The sequence below is a fragment of the Sinocyclocheilus grahami genome, unplaced genomic scaffold, assembly GCF_001515645.1.
Source record: "Sinocyclocheilus grahami isolate Dianchi unplaced genomic scaffold, SAMN03320097.WGS_v1.1 scaffold448.1, whole genome shotgun sequence".
NCBI classification, from domain to species: domain Eukaryota; kingdom Metazoa; phylum Chordata; class Actinopteri; order Cypriniformes; family Cyprinidae; genus Sinocyclocheilus; species Sinocyclocheilus grahami.
Window position 1 is genome coordinate 57,873 of NW_015505627.1, and position 21,379 is coordinate 79,251.

At 34.9% G+C, this 21,379-nt stretch overlaps 1 protein-coding gene across 1 annotated transcript in view; it reads right to left on the minus strand.

Annotated features, from left to right (window-relative positions):
* Nucleotides 1-7,252: 7,252 nt before the first annotated feature.
* The window catches only part of LOC107552357 (transmembrane protein FAM155A-like), a 125,277-nt gene continuing 111,150 nt past the window's right edge, over nt 7,253-21,379 (minus strand). Inside the window, exon 3 of the mRNA XM_016234221.1 lies at nt 7,253-7,456. Within this exon, the coding sequence (XP_016089707.1) occupies nt 7,253-7,456 (204 nt within the window). The remainder of the gene's footprint in view (nt 7,457-21,379) is intronic.

The window sequence follows — 21,379 nt, forward strand, 5'->3', positions numbered from 1 at the left end:
TGGTGTGACGCTCTGCGTATTATCCGCTCTATGCGTGTGCGCTACGCTCAGTCGCTCCACTCGTATACCGTTCATGCTCATCGGAACAGCAAAGTCCACTCAAAAACTGAGCCGACAGGAAACATCGATGTCATACAGTATTGTTTCTGTGTGCAATAGCCCTACTGTGTTGTAACATGGTGTGGTATATGGGCAACTCTGGTAACACTGCCCTCTCATTCATTGATCTGCTAACCGCTATGTTATGCTCACGTGTTCTGATAATAACAGCTTTCTAGGACTAAACATTATTTGGATAATATCTGGATATATAATGGATAAATATCTTAACCCTACTGTTAGACCTACCTGAAAAACTAAAAAGCTATTTATTTAATTCGAATGCCTGTCGTTATTTTTTATTTGTGCTATCATTATTTTTTATTTGATCTTATTTTATTACTAACTGCTTACTTGTCATTTTTTATTCAATTTAAAGTTTGAAATCAAGCTTGTGCTACTGCACCAAAATTACCCCACTGTAAAATAAAAAAAACACAGTGAGCAAAAATTTGTGAGATAGCTAGTTATAATGGTAATCAAATAATGTTTACATATGTATAAAAGCCTACATTAAAATCTGTCATATAAATTGGTCTCTTCAATAGAAATTAGCCTACTGATTGCCATCATTGATGGACAAAAATTGTTAATATTAAAAATATCTGTATGACATTATATTCTGCAGTTCTTCCCTGTTGTACCGAATATCTATACTTTTCAAATTATCATATCGAAGTTAGAAATTCAAATATTGTGACAAAATTAATTTTGTAGGGTGCCGCGACTAAAAAAAAGGTTGGGAAACACTGTACTAGAGACAAAATGTTAATTGTTGCAGTCTATTTTTTTTTTATTTGGATTATTGCAAAATCTGCACCTCTTCTGTGGCAAATTTTAATTTCATAATGATTCTTACTCCCTGAAGTCAAGCAGCAGAAGTTAAGTGACAATATGCAGATACTACTGGCCCATTTTGGGGTGAACTAAATATACAAGAATAGTTTTACATGTCACTGTTTATAACACATGGTGTTCATCCTTTGCTGGGTCGTTTTTAAAAAATTGGGGCATACATTAAGAGTATACCCACTTCTCCAGGCACCACTACACCACTGTATATAGTGATGTGAAATATGATCGGGAGTCTGGCAGAGTGTTTATTATGAAATCAGCAGATGTTTTTTTATTTTTATTTTGTATCTACTGTGCAGCTTGGACAGGTAAGCGTTCTTAGGATTGCAACGAATGATGGCACATATGAGCCTTCCTCAAGATACACCATCACAAGAAGAATACACGAGTTGAATGAAAAGGAGATTTTAATTTGATTACATTAATGTTTAAGTTGAGATTTACAAGAAATATTTTAACTGCTACTATGTAAAGGGAATACTGCTGTAAAAAAGCACCTTATTTGTTTAAAGTGTATGCAAACCAAATGTTATTGCACTTTTGTTCATACAGCAGTAGGCCTACTTTTAAAATAAAAGTACGCAATACACTACTTTTGAATTCATTATTGAATTTTGTGCATAACAATGCAATTAATCAGAAAAAATCATGCAGTTAATCGCGATAAAATTTTTGAATCGTTGCCCAGTTAAAACATGTGAGCTAACATGTTAAATCGCGTTAACCATATGATAAACCATGCTAGAAAGATGCTAGCAACATATTCATGCTAGCAAAAGTTAAACACGTTAGAAGCATAGTAGCAACATGCTAATTCATTCTAACAACATGTTAAAACATGCTAGAAAGATGCAAATACAAAGACAATCTCTGAAGATGCTAACAACATGTTAAACATGCTAAACACATGCTAAAAACCATGGTAACAGGGTTTCATGAATCCTAATTCATGCTACCAAAATGAACCTGTTAGAAACATGCTAGCAAAATACTAGCAACATGTTAAACATGGTAGCAATATGCTCACACATGCTAACAACATGCTACTTTGAGAGCATATACAGACCCTGCATTCCAATAAATGCCCTTCACTCTTTTATATATCATAGAGTTGTTTTGGGTGGTGATTAATTAAACATGATCTTGTGACGTCACAATCGAGTTGGATTGTGGTCTATAGAGCAGCCTGAAGTGTACATATGACGTAGACTCGCTCCCTTTGTAAAAATCGAGAGGTCGAAGGTCTGTCCATATAAACTTCCCTCATCCACTTCATGAAGTAGAACATACTTCAAAATGGCAGCAGGGATTCCCCCGAGGGGAAGTGCGTACCCAGATAGCACACGTACATCGGCAAGATGTCTGTTAAAGCTTGCTTCATCTGGAAAGCATCTGCTGTGTACAAACATCTGATAAACATCTTTAAGATGTCAGTTTTACATGAATTTTAAATCATGAACATCTTAAAAACATTTTATAAACGTCTGTTTGCACATCTGATAAGAAACGTCCAATAGACATATTGCAGATGAGCAAACACTCAAAAAAATATGCCTTATAAATGCAATCGTCAAACAGACATCTCCGTGATGTGCTACCAGGGTAGGGAAGTTCGTGAATGTATGTCTAAAAGTGAAGTGGAACGCAGCCAGGCAACACAAAATTAATAGACATAATATACCTAATCCATAGCCTCATGGAAACAGTCCTGATCACGTTCACAAGAGTCTGGAGTGGCAAATTTTCAGCAAATATTTTTATCCGCAATTTTTCATTTTTGGGTAAATTATCCTTTTATGGCAGTGACTTACTGTAAATGTCCTAGATGAGTTGATACTACAAACCAAATGTTGTGATATTACACCAAAACATTTGCATACTTTCTCTTATCATAAGCAGTTTGCATTGGGCAGATAGTCTTTAAAAAAACACACAGACAGAGATAGTCAGAAAAACACAGACAGCAGATTCATAATAGTTTATATCTCTATTTATTTTCCCTTAGAACAGAACTTTAATAAATGTAGCTGTATTTTCATCTTACCTTCAAAAAAAGGTCATGACCAGTGATTTATAAATATTAATCGGATTCTTTGTGTAAAAAAAACCCAGAGAGAATCATTGAACTAAAGCATCTATTGTATGACAATATGACACTGTAATAATAACTGTTATTTCTATATACCGTGTGTCCATTTATTTGCTTGTAAACCGCAGGTTCCAGTTGCAACCTTTGCAGAGGAGGAGAGCATTCATCTTTGTAAATCACACTTTTTTGACAAGTGGTGAACAGTGATTAAAATCTTTTAAAAGATGATAAACAAAAGTGTCTGAACAACAGAAACAACAAAAAACCTCAAAGAGGACAGGTTTCATTAAAAAAAATACAATTTATATCAGAAGAACAGAGGTTTTGACATAGATGGGATGAGGATTGTTTATGTGATTTATGACACTATGTAATTAAACTGATTGAAAGATCCTGGGGAACGAGAGGGATATCTGGGAAATACTGACTGATTCTAGACGGTAAACTAGATCTTATACAGCAAGGCCAGATTCAGGATTAGATTATATATGAGCAGTCTTTGACTTACAAAATTATTCTGGCAACCACAGCTGCTAAAATTATTTTGTAAAAACTACAGAATTTTTTTTAGAGTGTAGGAATGACATTGACAACAGTGGCATAGTAAGATCAAACATTATCAGCCATAGCACAGTATGTCAACAGGACAATACGGTACATATTAGTCCCTCTTTAAAGGGTACCAGCCCAGTGACAACTTATGTCCCTTTTTCTGAGAGTGAACATCAGTAGAGTGAACATCTCCATACCATGTACATGTTATGGAGATGGAGATCTTAGAACAAAAAGAACTATCTCATGGTAGTTGAGACAAACTGCAGCAAACTCCACCAAGCACCAAGATTTGTCATACAGTTAGGGGAATAATCATCAGTTTCTAAAATAATGCAAGGTGGTTATATATGTTTCTTAGAAGGTGGAGAAGAAAAACAATATTCGCTAATTAGATGGGGTGCCAATTGCTGATTTGATTTTGAGGCTTTCAGTACATCTTAAACATAGTCCTTTTTATTATTTTATTTTATTTAGGATGAAAATGTACACATTTGAAAGAGAGACATGTGAATCTTCTACCAGTAGCCTGTCTGAATGGTGCTGATGACTTTGTGATGTGACACTCGCTCTCAAATTACACAAAATACTGGCACGCAACATATAAAGAGAGAATTTGACAGGACCATGAACACCCAAGTTACTTTCCAGGTTGCTCTGAAACCACTGAACAGAAGACAAAACCATCGTGATGTGAAAATAACAGCTGAAACTGAAAGGGAAAAGTTAGATAATCTCCTAGTGCAAAGTGAAATGGTGAATTAAAAGGTCTGTACATTAAAATGCCTGTTAAAGTCATTTTGTTATTTCATCATGTATTACTAACTGCTTCTTCATTTGCTGAAAAATTAAAGCAGGTTTTTAAAGCTGTTTGAAGACTTCACCATGTAAAGCATTTGTACATGCTTTGAAAAGCATTTGGCGGTTTTATCATGAATTAAAGAAAAGTATAAGGTTGCAGCGTTAATTACAAAGATGCTTCTGTGTGCTCATTAATTGCTTCTCATAGCACTGACATTCCTGTGACATCGTATGCAGATTAAAGCTGAATATAAGCAGAAATAAATGGTCAGCTCTTGATAAAAGAAGGAAAGATGAAAGAATTTCCAAATGACTGATTTTAAAGCCATGATGTTCACACTTGAGCAAAATCTAGTTTAGTGCTGACATCGACTATTTGTATGCTTCTGTCTTTGATTTAACCTAAAAATATTGTCCCTGCTTATATTGTTAGCTCCTACTGTATATGATAAAAAGCTTTTCCTCATTTACAAAACCATCTGATAAATGATGTAAATTATGCTGATTATTAATATTATTATTAAACTAGTTATGTTATGTTATGTTATGTTGTGATATGATATTATGATATTATACACTCTAAAAAGTGCTGGGTAAAATAGGGACAAACCCAGCAATTGGGTTGTTTTGACCCAGCGGTTGGGTTAAATGTTTAACCCAACCTTCTGGGTAGTAACCCAACCGCTGGGTCAAAACAACCCAATTGCTGGGTTTGTCCCTATTTTACCCAGCACTGGGTTGTATTTAACCCAGCATTTTTTTAGAGTGTATGTTATGATTACAGTGAATGATATTATTAATGATTGTTGATGAATATGAGAGATTAGAGGGATGTGCATGAAGTGCTTATACCAGATTGTTATGTGGTATACAGAAATGTAATATGGAATACTACCCTATATCGATACTGTGTGAGAATTGAGTGAGAACTGCCATATATGTTGCCTATAAGGCTATATGTAATTTTCACATACATGCATTCTCTAGTTGAAGATTTATAACAAGTTATAATAAGTTCATAACATGCATAAAATATCATAGTAAAAGTTGTGTATGTACATAAAATATAGGATTTTTTTATATGCACAACCATATATGTAACTATATATATATATCAACAGTATGAACAATATTTATTTTATGTATACAATTGTATTAAAACAACAAATATACAAAAAATATGTACATTTATATACAGTATGTTTTTGTAATAAATAATTTATATACATGTCTTATCTTTTATATTTGCAGTATTTTTATAATATCAACATGTATTGATGGGGTTTAGGATGGTTATACATGTAGATGACATATATGTCCAAAAACATATATTGCACATACAGTATATAAACACACATATTCGTTTTGGCTCATTCCATCTTCTCATTGCTTTATATAGGCTATGTTTTACTTCATATAACATATGAAAATTTTATATATGTGCATACAGTATATTACATTTGTGTATGTTCATTTCAAAAGGAAAAAAAAACAGTGGATGTGTTGCTCCGTTTCTCATGTTACATACTTAGGACCATGTGATATTTCAGTTTTTCTTTTTTAATAAATCTGCAAAAATGTCAACAATTCTGTGTTTTTCTGTCAATATGGTGTGCTGTGTGTACATTAATGAGGGGAAAAAATTAACTTAAATGATTTTAGCAAATGGCTGCAATATAACAAAGAGTGAAAAATTTAAGGGGGTCTGAATACTTTCCGTACCCACTGTATGTTGCCTATAAGGCTATATGTAATTTTCACATACATGCATTCTCTAGTTGAAGATTTATAACAAGTTATAATAAGTTCATAACATGCATAAAATATCATAGTAAAAGTTGTGTATGTACATAAAATATAGGATTTTTTTATATGCACAACCATATATGTAACTATATATATATATCAACAGTATGAACAATATTTATTTTATGTATACAATTGTATTAAAACAACAAATATACAAAAAATATGTACATTTATATACAGTATGTTTTTGTAATAAATAATTTATATACATGTCTTATCTTTTATATTTGCAGTATTTTTATAATATCAACATGTATTGATGGGGTTTAGGATGGTTATACATGTAGATGACATATATGTCCAAAAACATATATTGCACATACAGTATATAAACACACATATTCGTTTTGGCTCATTCCATCTTCTCATTGCTTTATATAGGCTATGTTTTACTTCATATAACATATGAAAATTTTATATATGTGCATACAGTATATTACATTTGTGTATGTTCATTTCAAAAGGAAAAAAAAACAGTGGATGTGTTGCTCCGTTTCTCATGTTACATTAAATGACTACAAAATTATTGTTTGTTATTTTTTTTTTAGCAGAGGTCTGACAGTTCCACCAATTGTCCAGTAGATGTCACTAAAAAGCTGTATGATAATCCAAATAGCACGGTTCATTTCAGTAATGCATTTACTTTAAAGAAGTGCTGAAATTATACTGAGAAATGAATGAGCTCTGCTCTATGAAACAATAAAATAATTTTTTAATTATTATTATTAATATTATTTAAATCAAACTTGGTTTTCCTGCTGATCTTGCTACTTTTGACCTCTTTGATGTGTTTTATGTGTTACGTGACTTTATTGTAATTACTTTATTGTAATGATTAAATGTTGATACATGATTTAGATGTTTCAATGGTTATATTTTGACTATTCGTTGCTTTATTAGCAACATTAGAATGCTGCTTGGCACAAAACATGGAATTATGAACACTTAAATGACGTTTAACATAGATACAGTGCATAATGCAAAGATATAAATCATACAAAAACTTTGAAAACTTTGCTGTAAACAATAGATCTTACAAAGTACAATTCAGTTCTGGCGATACAGAGTTGTATACCGACCTGCACATATAAAACTGGGAGTACCACCATGTATAAGGTCATCATTGTCAGGCAATATGAACGGACACCTCTGCTGGACCTCAAGACAGTATTGCTCACAGGGAATCTTATGACTGCAGCCTGACTGAGGACTCTGGAAATACTGAGTGCAGAGCCAGGGCTTGTAGACAGCCTGCAGAGAGAGCAAGAAAGAAACAAATAAATAAACAAAGAGAGTGAATGAATGCAAACCATTAAACTTTCAAACATCTGTTGGTTGGATTTTATGCATTATTATATTGGAAAAGCCTAACATTAATAATCCCAGAGCATACTTTTTTCAGAGTTAGACACCATTGCTTTATACGATTAACAAATTTAATTTAGAATAAATTTACTTTTATTCACATATTAACATTAATCAACACACATGCATAGAGCAAATCAAATATGGCAAATAGATAAAATATAAAATAGAGTTTGTCTCTATTTATGATATTGCTATGGTTCTTTATGAAGCTTGAAAACCTCAGTCCCTACTGAAAGAGCGGTGAAAAGAGCAACGAACTCTTGAGTTACTGACTTTTCTGTCACTACAGTGCCATAACAAGTCTCACCTTTTATTTAATATACCATGCAGTGGCAAATTAAAGCAAAGGATTTACACCAATATCCCCATCAATCAGTTATGCAGTACTCAAAGTGACCAGCAGATGGGAGAGTTTCACAGCGCTCCACATCAGACCTGTTTGCTAGATTGATTAATCTGTCTCACAACAACTCGGTTGCTTGTACCGCCTCAGTGACATATTTTGTAAGGAACAGTAACACTTTAAGTCATTATTCACTGAAAGTCCTGCAGTCCACTGAGCTACTGTACAAACGGATCATTGAGTCAGTGAGATTAACTCAAAACTGGATGTCTAAATCATGAACAAATAGTTTAAAGCGATAGTTCACCCAAATCATTCATCTTTTTAAAACTTAAATGAATATATTTTTTATGAAACCTGAGAGATTTCTGTCCCTCCATTGAAAGTCCATTCCACTTAAACCTTCAAGCCTCAAATAATTCATAAGAACATCTTAAAGTAATCCATATGAATCAAGCTGTTTAATAAGTCTTCTAAAGAGACACGGACAACTTTGAGCTATTGAGAATAATGACACTATTGGCTTCTGCTTATAGCTGAATTGATTGATCTTCACAATTTCTTAACTTTGGAACATTTATTATTTATTAGTTATTATAACTGAATAAAAATAAATAAATAACTAAAAATAAAATTAGCCAAATAATTACACTATCATCTTCTATAGACCTGAATTACATGAGCTGAGTTTGATGAACACGACACGAGTTATTGAACTAAATTGAATAAACATCGAAATTAATTGATTTGATTGACACTACTTTCATCTGTAGAGCTGATTATAGGTGAACTGAACTCACTTCCTAATAGATTAAATTTACAGTGTTACTGATCTGAACTGAATCAACACTGATCTGAATTGAGCTAAATAATGACACTATTGTCTTCTGTACAGCTGCTTTACTTCTGAAATGGAATTCACAATTGATGAATTTTGCGACATTAACACTGGTATTTTCCTTTATTAATGAGAAGCTTGTTGTATAAAGTGCTAAATAAATGTGATTTTACTTGACGCTATAGCTTTATATGATGAACAGACTTATTAAGACTTTTATTCACATATTAACACTGAACAACACACATACATACAGCTCATCAAAAATGTAAAAATAAGTTTAAACCTAATGGAAACTCAGTTTGTTCATGAATCAGACAGCTCTTCTTCAATGAACTCACCAGAGAGGACTAGGGCAAATGTCAAGATTGTTAGTGAATATTTAAAGGTGCTACATACGATTTTTAGAATTTAGAATCAGCAAACAACTATCTGCTATGTAAAGATATAGTGTAGCCATCCTTAGCATCCAAGCTTTTTTTTTTTCTGTGAGTCTGCAAGAGTGATATGCTACATGCATCGCTCTGTAAAAGCAAGATGGCGGAGCGCAGTGCAGAGCTTTCTGCTGAAGGCCAACTTCTACATGCCATGTTTCTATATTAGCATATTACCTCATCTCTTGATATTGGTTAAAGAAGACAAAGATATCTCAATGTCATTATATATTCCATTTTCTTGATGTTTTGAACAATGGAGTGCATGGATGAATATGCCACTTTACCCTGACTAAGGTCTATTGCTTTGAAAAGAGCAACAATTTAACTCTTTAAGTTAAAAACCATCAACATAGCATTTCTGCAACCGTGAAAGTTCTAGGGCTATGAAACTTTTGTGAATCCTCCCACATCACACACAGTGGTAACAGGAGGTCAAAAATGTTCAAGCTTGCAATACCCTCAGGCACTGATATAGTAAAGAGCGCTATGAATATGCACCACAATGCATAAGGGATTTCTTATGACCATATGGCCATGAGCCAAGGTTAAGGGTTATGCAGTCGTTATCGGGAAAGGCATGGTCATGCAAGTGAACAGAATCAGCCAAGGATTAGAAGAGAAAAATGAACACCATGAAAGAGGAAGTTGTTTTTCATCAAGGAAATATGGCTCTGTAAAGCTTAACAAACATGGCAGAATTGCAAATTTGACCCATATAAAGGAGACATAGGAAAAAAAAGATACAATTGCGTATGGGTTAGTAGCACACTTCCAGTAAAATACCTGGTGTATATGTTTGTTTTAAATAGGTTGACATTGACCTTGTAGACATGGTTACACCAATATTTGTTTATTTTCAATTATTACATATTGACTAACAGAAAGACATTTATTCAACATGCAAACACAATTTTATGTGCAGTGCTCTTTAGAATTGCGCATTAGCTGACAAAAGTGCATTTTCAATATTATAATCAAATTATACAGTAAGTTTTCAAGGAATCTCCAAAAATTCTAGTACAGTGGAACAAAACATTTCCTCATCCATTTCCTTCAAAAACATGAAGAGATAAAAGAAAAGAGCATATGTTGTTTAGTCAAGTCTCATTTAATTATTTGGTGCTTTATACAATATAGATTGTCAAAGCAGCTTTACAGTGTTAAACAGGAAAAACGTGCTGATAATGCAAAAGGACAACAGTTTTTTCAGTTAAAGTCGGTTCATTGTTGATTCTATCCAAAATAAGCCTTCGCTCTTGGTTACCACTAAGCGGCAACCTTCTGGTTAACCTCTCTGGTGAAGCCAACACGGAAGTGACTAAAACTGCAATTCATCGACTGGCCGCTAGAGGCTGGCTCCAAAAGGGAGTCAGTCCCATAGACTCCCCATGTTAAAATGCCCAACTTTACAGCACAAAAAGTATGTTTACAGCCTGGTACAAAAAATGATTTTGGTCTATATAGCTAATTTTGCCCTTCATGACAAGTGTGAGGGGGGTGAATTTTTTTAATAACTCATCCATTTAAATTATATTAAGCCTTAAAGTTCTGCATAATTAAGGGCGTGGCCACTTGAGTGACAGGTGGATTGCCGCTGCTAACACCGGCGTAGAGCTAGGTGGGCGTGGTTTCAGCAACCAGTTCCCACCTCTTTGCCCATTTTCAATTATCTGGGAGTGACGCACTGCTAAGATGGCGACGGCTGGCTCCTCCCACTCTGAGCTTCAAAACCGTTCTTCAGAAACCTACGGGTGATGTCACGGACACTACGACTGTTTTTATACAGTCTATGGTTACCACAAACCCGAACAGAGAACTTTCTTTAAATTTGTTATTTTTATACTTTTTACAAACGAGAATGTCCCCAAAAGGAGGTTTTGGGAGATTTTGTCAGGTTTCTCTCTGGTGAAGCCAACACGGAAGTGACTAAAACTGCAATTCATCGACTGGCCGCTAGAGGCTGGCTCCAAAAGGGAGTCAGTCCCATAGACTCCCCATGTTAAAATGCCCAACTTTACAGCACAAAAAGTATGTTTACAGCCTGGTACAAAAAATGATTTTGGTCTATATAGCTAATTTTGCCCTTCATGACAAGTGTGAGGGGGGTGAATTTTTTTAATAACTCATCCATTTAAATTATATTAAGCCTTAAAGTTCTGCATAATTAAGGGCGTGGCCACTTGAGTGACAGGTGGATTGCCGCTGCTAACACCGGCGTAGAGCTAGGTGGGCGTGGTTTCAGCAACCAGTTCCCACCTCTTTGCCCATTTTCAATTATCTGGGAGTGACGCACTGCTAAGATGGCGACGGCTGGCTCCTCCCACTCTGAGCTTCAAAACCGTTCTTCAGAAACCTACGGGTGATGTCACGGACACTACGACTGTTTTTATACAGTCTATGGTTACCACAAACCCGAACAGAGAACTTTCTTTAAATTTGTTATTTTTATACTTTTTACAAACGAGAATGTCCCCAAAAGGAGGTTTTGGGAGATTTTGTCAGGTTTGTAATTCAGAGTACAAATTTGTCCTCAAAATATAGATACACACACACACACACACCCATGTGCAAAAACACCCTTTACACCGGAAAATAACACTTTACAAAAATGATTCAGTTATCTAAATCCCTTCATTTGTGGTGTGTGTGTGTGTGTGTGTGTATTTTGTAAGCGTACATGTGGGTCTGTCTCTGCACACTCACATGTCCAATCAAACTTCGTTAACCATGAGTTTCTCATTAATGATTCAAATCTAATTAAAGTGCTTCCGAGGATCATTATAATGCATCAATGGTAAGTAATTACGTGAAAAAAAGACTTGCCACATTATTACAGAACACGATTAGATTAAGACACCTGGATTTTGTGCAATACTGGTTGTGATTCTGTGTGTAAGTTAACATCCAGAGGTGGTCATCTATGTCAAATCAGTAGCAGCTTAACTTAAAGGTCATGATAAAATAGTTTATCCTATTCCAGCGTTGCATATTTAACATGTAAAATTCAGAGTAGGGCTTTAAAAATAACACAGTTACTTTGGTTAGTCAGATTTTCCACATTTTGTCCAGTAATGTCCTCATAGGCAGAGCATGAACCAACTCCAGGGTAAGGCTTAAAGTAGCCTAGTGAAATCTATTAACTACACACACAATAAACTTGTCTTTTTAGGCAAGCAGTTTATATGGGTGTCATATTATGAATTTCTTTTATACAACAGAGTTTGCATTTAACTTGATGACAATTTAATAAAAACATGGTAAATTACTAATTATAATGCTTTCATTTCCATGGTATTTGTTGTTTATGATGAGAGAATTAGCGAGAGTGCAGAATTAAGTCAGCAAGCGTGCACACTCAATGCAGGTGTTTCAGCGATGACTAATCTGAACGCCTCTGATTGGCCATTGCATTCATAAACTCAACGGAATCATGTGTGATTGGTTATAATGCGGAACACTGTAAAACTAGTAAAAAGAAATATACTGTAATGCAAAATTAGCAGATCTAAATTTAATGCCGACATTTACACTTTTCATTTCAATTTGTTTAACTGTGCAGCGGCATATTTGTCCCAAGCATTTTTGGTTCTGAGTATCGATACATCTGCCTTTTCTAATGAGAATTCACAGTAATCTCAGACAACATAATCTAGATGCATCAATCCCACAAATGCATTTGAAGAACCAAATTAGCCAGAGATGAATTATGATTAGAAGATTTAACATTTGTCACATCCAGGGGTGTGTCTAGAGCATTTTAAATGGGGGGCCAGTCGGGGCACTGGCTCAAAAGTGGGTGGCCGGGGTGCTTGCGGAACGATGTATGTTATAATACATCGTGCACACTCACTAAACAAGTGAGAGTGGAGAGATTCGTCCTTACGCGAGCCTATCGCAAGACATCTGGTAGGGGGGGAACCTGGGATGGCCAGCCAAATTTCAGGGAGGCCGGTGCCACCCGTGGTCACCACGTAGACACGCCCCTGGTCACATCATCTCAGATGTATTATTGTGAGGTACAAAGAATGGGGTCCTGGTACTGAGGATCCATAGCACTGCATATTTTGTATGTCTTCATTGTTTAATAAATCTGATTCAAATCATAGCAGAGAGTGGTACTGAACTGAGTCCTGTTGTGCTGTGCTGTGCTGTGCTGTGCTGTGGGTCCCCAGGTGATATATGAAATGTAATGTAATGTAATGTATTAAGGTGGTGGCATACAATATTTCTATTAATTTTTGCAATAATCTATCACCGGGGTGCTTGCGGAACGATGTATGTTATAATACATCGTGCACACTCACTAAACAAGTGAGAGTGGAGAGATTCGTCCTTACGCGAGCCTATCGCAAGACATCTGGTAGGGGGGGAACCTGGGATGGCCAGCCAAATTTCAGGGAGGCCGGTGCCACCCGTGGTCACCACGTAGACACGCCCCTGGTCACATCATCTCAGATGTATTATTGTGAGGTACAAAGAATGGGGTCCTGGTACTGAGGATCCATAGCACTGCATATTTTGTATGTCTTCATTGTTTAATAAATCTGATTCAAATCATAGCAGAGAGTGGTACTGAACTGAGTCCTGTTGTGCTGTGCTGTGCTGTGCTGTGGGTCCCCAGGTGATATATGAAATGTAATTTATTGCCACCACCTTAATGTATTAAGGTGGTGGCATACAATATTTCTATTAATTTTTGCAATAATCTATCAACTTAACTAAACAATTGAATCTAATTAAAAATACATAATTGCACATTAAATATCATTTACAGAGAATGCCAACTTACAACCCCCAGTGAGCAAACTAAAGGTCACAATGGGGAGGAGACACTCCACAGAAAAAAGTACAAACTATACATACAAGTTCAAACTATTCATTACCTAAGTACTTCACAATAAGTAAGAGATGAACACTTGAGATGAGCAATGCATCTGGTTTTCACAAAACTACATGCAGATGTATTCCTTACTGTTAAATATATGGCAAAAAATAAGTAAATAAAATAATTGAAACACATGCATCTTAAGGTGTGTGTCTTTGTGCTGCCAGAACAGCTTCACTGTGCCTTGGCATTGTTTCTACAGGTCTCTGGAACTCTTCTTCCAAAAATAGGCCTATATTCCCTCATTTGGTATTCTATGTTGATGGAGAGTGCTGTCTAACATGTCAGTCCAAAAGTTTTACCATGCACATGCAGCACAAAGACCTGACTAATCACTAATTCACTGGCAAAATCTGTATTGATTATTATCAATATGCTATCAAACCATTGCTGTGTGTTTACGCAATCCTGATTAGTTCAACATAGCAACATATAGGCTCAGCCTGATGCAAATTTGTGATTATATTTATGATTATTTGTGATTTTGTTTATCTGACTAAGCCTTGTGAAGAAAGAGCACTTAATAGTATTGAATGTCCACTTGTAGTGTACTTAAAATCTTTAAAGTATAATAAAAACTATACTTAGATAATGTAATGTGCAGATAATGTAATGTCAACAAAATATAAGTCTACTTAAGTGTACATAAAGACACTTTAAAAAGTGCACTTTGTAATTGTCAAATGAAAGTTTTACTTTAAGTACTTTAAGACATTTGAATCATTATGTTTTATAATATTTTTTCATGCTTTAAAGAAGTACATTTATTTGTGTTGTGTTGACTAGCATACTAAAGCACATGTACTTATAATACTTGATTTTAAGTACTTCTTTATAATTATAAATAGTGTATATAATTATAACTTGATTATAAGTACTTGATTGTAATTGTAAATATAGTATGTTAATTAGTGTTACATATTACTGTACAAATGTGTAATTATAAATATATTTGGTAACAATTTATAATAGCATTCATTTATAAATCATTAACAAACATTATATAATGCAAAACAGATTATTAGTTACTATATATTCACATAGCTAGAAATATGAGATAAAGTTGTTAATGTATACTAATGAACTTACTAAACATTACCTAATGATTAACATATGATTATTTAATGTAAATTGAAATGCTTACAAATGTCAGTGAACTTTCAGTACATATGATCTTCATTAGTTGGTCTTTGTTTGTTGTGTAGACCTCTATTTACACATCTTAACAAATAATCTATTAATTATTTGTTCATGTTTTTGCAGTACCCAATCTAAAGTGGAAACTCTTCATCATTTGCAAATGTTTATAAATGTTTACCAATCATTAATACCTTTATGAGTAGTTATCTCAATGGCAAAAAGTGCCCAGAAACACCTGCATTTACCCTATTCACACATCTTTACTAATCATTAATCATTTGTTCATGTTTTTGCTGTATCCAATCTAAAGTTGAAACTATTCATCATTTGTAAATGTTTATAAACGATTACTAATCGTTTAGTACCTTTATGGGCATTGATTGGACATTTAGCTAATGTAACAAGGTTTGTGTAAAGGGTGGCTGGTAATTTTGGTGCAAAAAAAAGTTTCTATTGCCTCAACACTCACATTAGTATACTACTCTTCAGTATATAATTAAACAGGATATTCCTTGAATCATAAATAAACAGGGAAGAACTAATTTTTTTTTTTAAAGAAAATACTTGTTCATTTATCAAAACAATATATTATAAACAGATTGAACTGTGTTTCCTTGTCAAATTGACCCCTGTACACTGTTGACCCCTTAACCAAACCTTAAACCTATACATACCACAAAAACCTGTCCCTAACCTTACCCGTAACACACCTCAATATCAGCAAAAATCTTGTGCAACAACAGAACCAAAACAAAACCCGTAACAGCATTAACACAATCTTTTAATCATTTTATAACATCTGCTAAAATCATTTGTAGATTTTCAATAAGTGCTTGATCGTGTGGAATTGAAAGTGTAATGACATTTGTAAGCATTTGAACTTACATGAAATAATGATTTGTTTGAACATTATCTAATGTTTAATAAGTTTATTAGCAAACATTAAGAAGCACATTATCTCACATTTCTAACCCTTTGGATATATATTAACTAATGATCCATTAAGCATTATATAATGTTTGTTAATGATTTATTAATGAAAGTTATTATAAAGTGTTACCCATTTGGAAGTACTCTTTAACCATATTTCAAAAACAAAATAAACAATTATTGCATTAAATATAAATTGAAACTTAAAACATTTTCATTTATTTGTAAGTAAAATGTAATTAATTGTCAGAAAACCTTACATTCCGAATGCGGTTATATTCTTCTAAAATATATTTCTATAATAAATAGTCTTAAAAAAGTATGCTAAAGTGTACTTCTTTTTCACAAGGGAATGGCAGACGAGGGCATATGGTGTGTATAGTGTAACCTATTTGAAAACAGCCATTATATTATATTATAATTCAGTTTGGTGCAGAAATTAATTGCTTCACCTTTGCACAATGCATAGTATCATTCAGAGCTACAATATAAACTATAAATTGAAATTAGACCTCGCCGTGAGCTAATGTTTACAGCGGTGTGAGCCAGTAAGGCTTAGTTGTTTTACTGTCAAAAAAACCTTTGTTCATGCCTGTCCACTGAGGCCTTGCTCTGATAAAAAAAAAAATCCTGTTTCTGGACCTAATTGTATTTATAGTTTTTGGTTGCTGGCATGACATGACTAACAACCTCTGACACGGCCCTGATGGTTCAGATCTACTAATCAGGATGATGTTTTTCTGCCCCCTTGAAGCCAGATGAAGCAACATGTTGATGACATTTGTTGCGTGTCCTTGGCTCTCCAGATGTGAACAGTGCTAGCAGCAGACATCTGCTGCTGCTGACTCACGCTGCAGCCCTGGGTGCTGTCAAAAAATTGGCTGGCAATAACGCACACCTTCCTCTCGTGGAATATTTAGAGCTCCAAGGCTAAGCTTCTTGCTATGTTCTCAAAATAGTGACTTTCTGTCACTCCGCAACCTGCACTTGCATACCGTGGGCTCAAGGGTTGCCAAAATGTCACCAACATCACTTTTATCTGAAGGCCTGATAAACACTGGCACCCTCCCACAGTTTTGATGGTGATTGTTTGCAAATCAAACAAACAAGCCAGTTGTGAAATCTCCCTCCTCTCAACCTGTCAGCCTTGGATATGCATACATATTTTCAAGCCAAAAATGTGAAGATAAAGGTTAAAGACCAGATAAAAAATAAATAATTAAATAAAAACGGTTAAATGGTAGTGAGCTTCAAAGAGCTTGTGGTGTTTAAGAGCGAATTCCTTCAATTAGGCCTTAATAAATACCAAAGATCAAAGCCCTATATTTTTCCCTTGTTTCGACTTTAAAGCAGTAGCTATGAAGAATGTATCTTTCTCTAAACGGTTTAAGAATATTCAACAGTTCAATAATGTCTCAATTATGTGAATTGTAATTACATTTTGACACTTTGCATAAAGCTGACAATTATTGTTCAAAGGCACAACACGAGTGTAGGTAGAACTTTACAGTAAAATGGATTTGTGAATTTCAAAAGCACCCACTTTTATGATTGCAACTGCTTCTCTGAGCTTTGAGCATGGCACTCTTTCAATTTAGGCTGTTCAGACTAGTGCCGCATCAAGTCAACACACCTCAAATAAGCAAAGTATAGTCCTTCAGTATGTCAGAAATTTATTTTGTCTCAATCACTGTAAAGGCTGATTTATACTTCTGCTTCGGACCGACACCGTAGGATATGCGTCAGTTTTCATTTAAGGCTGATTTATACTTCTGCGTCAGACCTACACCGTAGCTTTTACGCCGTAGTCTATGCATCAGTTTTCATTTATACTTCTGCGTCGTTGTCCGCGTCGACGTGCAGTACACATGCAAACCGCTAGTCTGCAGTGTCCACGGGCATGTTGCTGATGTAACCCGCAGTACCACGGCAAAAGCTGAAGAAGAAGCGGCTCTTCGGAGAACCATGGACCCTTTTCACAAGACTGTGATGACACGTTTAACGGTCATCAGCATCGTTAATCCTCGAAAGTTTTTCATATTTGTATTTAAAAAAAAATGTATCTACATTTATAACAGTATTCTTTGTATTATATCGCCTTTGCATCAAATTACAAAAAAACAGTTAATGCTAATGCGAGGGTGTTTCTAATGCAGCGTCTATGGGAGGGACGGTAAATTTGACATAGTTCTCTCTTCTGACAGCCGTTATCAGTCTCTCTCAATTGTTTTTCCTTTTATTGAAAATCATGAAAACACTAATGTGGAGTGTTTCTTTTGCTATTTGAGCAACTGGGAATGCAAAACATATATATGTGGTGCTCTCCCATTCACTGCTATTCAAGTTAACCCAACTATGACGACTTCCGCTGCTGAGAAACCCGGAAATGTGAAAAGGGGACATTATAGCCATGACGGCGGCAAATAAATATCAAATCATTAAATCATTATTTAAAACTACAAAAAGGAGACAACAACGGAACAGGAGAAGATGGCATTCTTTCAATCTCCACAAGGACTTGTACCATAGCAGATCAAAATTGTTTGTCGCGGACTACTACTGATGTATAATACTATGTAGTATAATAAATGATAAGACACTTGTTCTTTGCTTTGTTTTATTTTATATAAGAAGGTGTAACATGTAAATATGTTAAAGTGCACATACACACAAAACTCAAGTACATACAGAGGGAGGGGTTCTCAGACGAATCACAGCACTTGCGTTCCACGTAGAATTGACGCGCTATTAGATTTTTGGAGAGGTGCACATCAGGCTACGGCGTAGGTTAGACGCAGAAGTATAAATTGGGCTTAAATGTATTCCCACAGATCCCAGCTGAGTTGTTTCTCAAGGAAAACAAAATGTTTGAGAGGTGGTATTCACATGGTGTTTTCCTCATGAATTTCAATTAGGCAGTGGTGTACAGGACAGCAGGCATTACCCAAATATTGCCTTAATGTTTTGTCTTATGTCTCTCAGTCAACCACATGGACATCCCTGCTGGCTCTAATTAGATTGGAAATACTGCTCGAAATCTCTCCATTTCACTGTTTGACTTACACCCACAAAGTCCTCAAGTATGAAAAAGTCCAACGATGAGCAACTAAAACCGTCCAAGTCAAGCTAAAATCATCACAGGACCTTCTGGAGACATTCACACTTTTAAAATGTAATTGGTAAGCCATCTACTGAAATGTAACAATATATTACAATTGACGCGCTATTAGATTTTTGGAGAGGTGCACATCAGGCTACGGCGTAGGTTAGACGCAGAAGTATAAATTGGGCTTAAATGTATTCCCACAGATCCCAGCTGAGTTGTTTCTCAAGGAAAACAAAATGTTTGAGAGGTGGTATTCACATGGTGTTTTCCTCATGAATTTCAATTAGGCAGTGGTGTACAGGACAGCAGGCATTACCCAAATATTGCCTTAATGTTTTGTCTTATGTCTCTCAGTCAACCACATGGACATCCCTGCTGGCTCTAATTAGATTGGAAATACTGCTCGAAATCTCTCCATTTCACTGTTTGACTTACACCCACAAAGTCCTCAAGTATGAAAAAGTCCAACGATGAGCAACTAAAACCGTTCAAGTCAAGCTAAAATCATCACAGGACCTTCTGGAGACATTCACACTTTTAAAATGTAATTGGTAAGCCATCTACTGAAATGTAACAATATATTACATTTTTTTTCAATTGCTAACAAGCGTTTACCAATACTTAAAGTACTTTTTCTAAACTCTTAACACCTACATCACACAATTAGCCAAATAGTAAATTTTCTGGCCAAAACCACATTTTGTTAAATAAATACAAACTCTACGTTTCAAAATGCCGTATACCTTTTTCTACATTTACTAACTTTATCAAAACACAGCAAACCTGATACAAAATCGAGTCATTCCGTCAAAACATTGGCACAGGTTTTCTATCCAATAGGAACATATAGTCGATCATAGTGCATAGACTGTCAAAATGATAACAATTAATGGCATTACAAAAACTGCATTACTTGTCATTTCTCAGTTCGACCTGTATAGAACATACAATATGAGATCCATTTAAAAATAAAGAAATAATAATAATAATAATAATTCAGTCAGCTGAACTCTACTTTTTTGTGTGTGTGTGTGAGTAAATGTGTGGATTAATTTAGATCGTATGTGTACAGCATAGTGAAGTACTTTATGGAATGTAAAAGAAAAGTGACAGAATTGCTGCAGTAATGCATTACTTGTCATGTCTCAGTTTGACCTGTATAGAACATACAATATGAGATCCATTAAAAATATATAATAATAACAACAACAATAATAATAATAATAATTCAGTCAGCTAGTTAATTTGCTGTGTGTGTGAATGTGTGAATTCATTTTAGATAGTATGTGTATCTCATAGTGAAGGAGTCATCAGTACTTTATGGAATGTAAAAGAAAAGTGACAGAATTGCTGCAGTAAAGGCTTTATTGGCAAAATGAAATTTCTCTGTGTGAAAAAAAACAACATACAGCCCTTTGCCTTTTGCCCCCTACCTCTCCTTCTCCCTTGTCAGAAAGTCAGAAAGAGCTTTATTAACAAGTATGTTTACAGACACAATGAATTTGACTTCACACATGAGCTTCCAGTGCAGAAGAAAGTATGGACATTGACATGCATGACATACACGACAGTGAAGACATACACAGGAATTTTAACAGTAATATAAGAAAAACAGAAAATTATGGTCTGTAGCACAGACCAGAAGGCAACAGTGCAAAGAGAGAGTGGGCTGGGTGTGTGGGGTCCAAAGTGATTTTCTTAGCCCTTTTTCTTACTCTGGAGGTGTACAGGGCTGTGTTTCCCAAAACCTTCTTAACGCTACGTCGTTCGTAAGTTATACCTTAAGTTGTTCCTTTACGTTAATATGTGTTTCCCGAAACTTTCTTAGCTATACCTTATCGTTGTTCACAGTTCACTCCGCTAGTGCCCACCATTGTGCAAAAACCTTCTTCACATTTCAGTCGATACGATTGTAATTCTGTGGCAAGAAAAAGTGCAGAACCAAATAAATATTACAATTCTAAAGTTGTAATACACCCAGTGTTCAATTAGTGTTCAATTACTTGAAGTGTTTTTATGCAAAGAATAAAACTGTCATTATACTGATGGTTGTTAGTTTTTCCATTATAATATACAAAGGCACATCGGCTGGCAAACAATTAGGCAGCACATAATTAGGAGTCTATT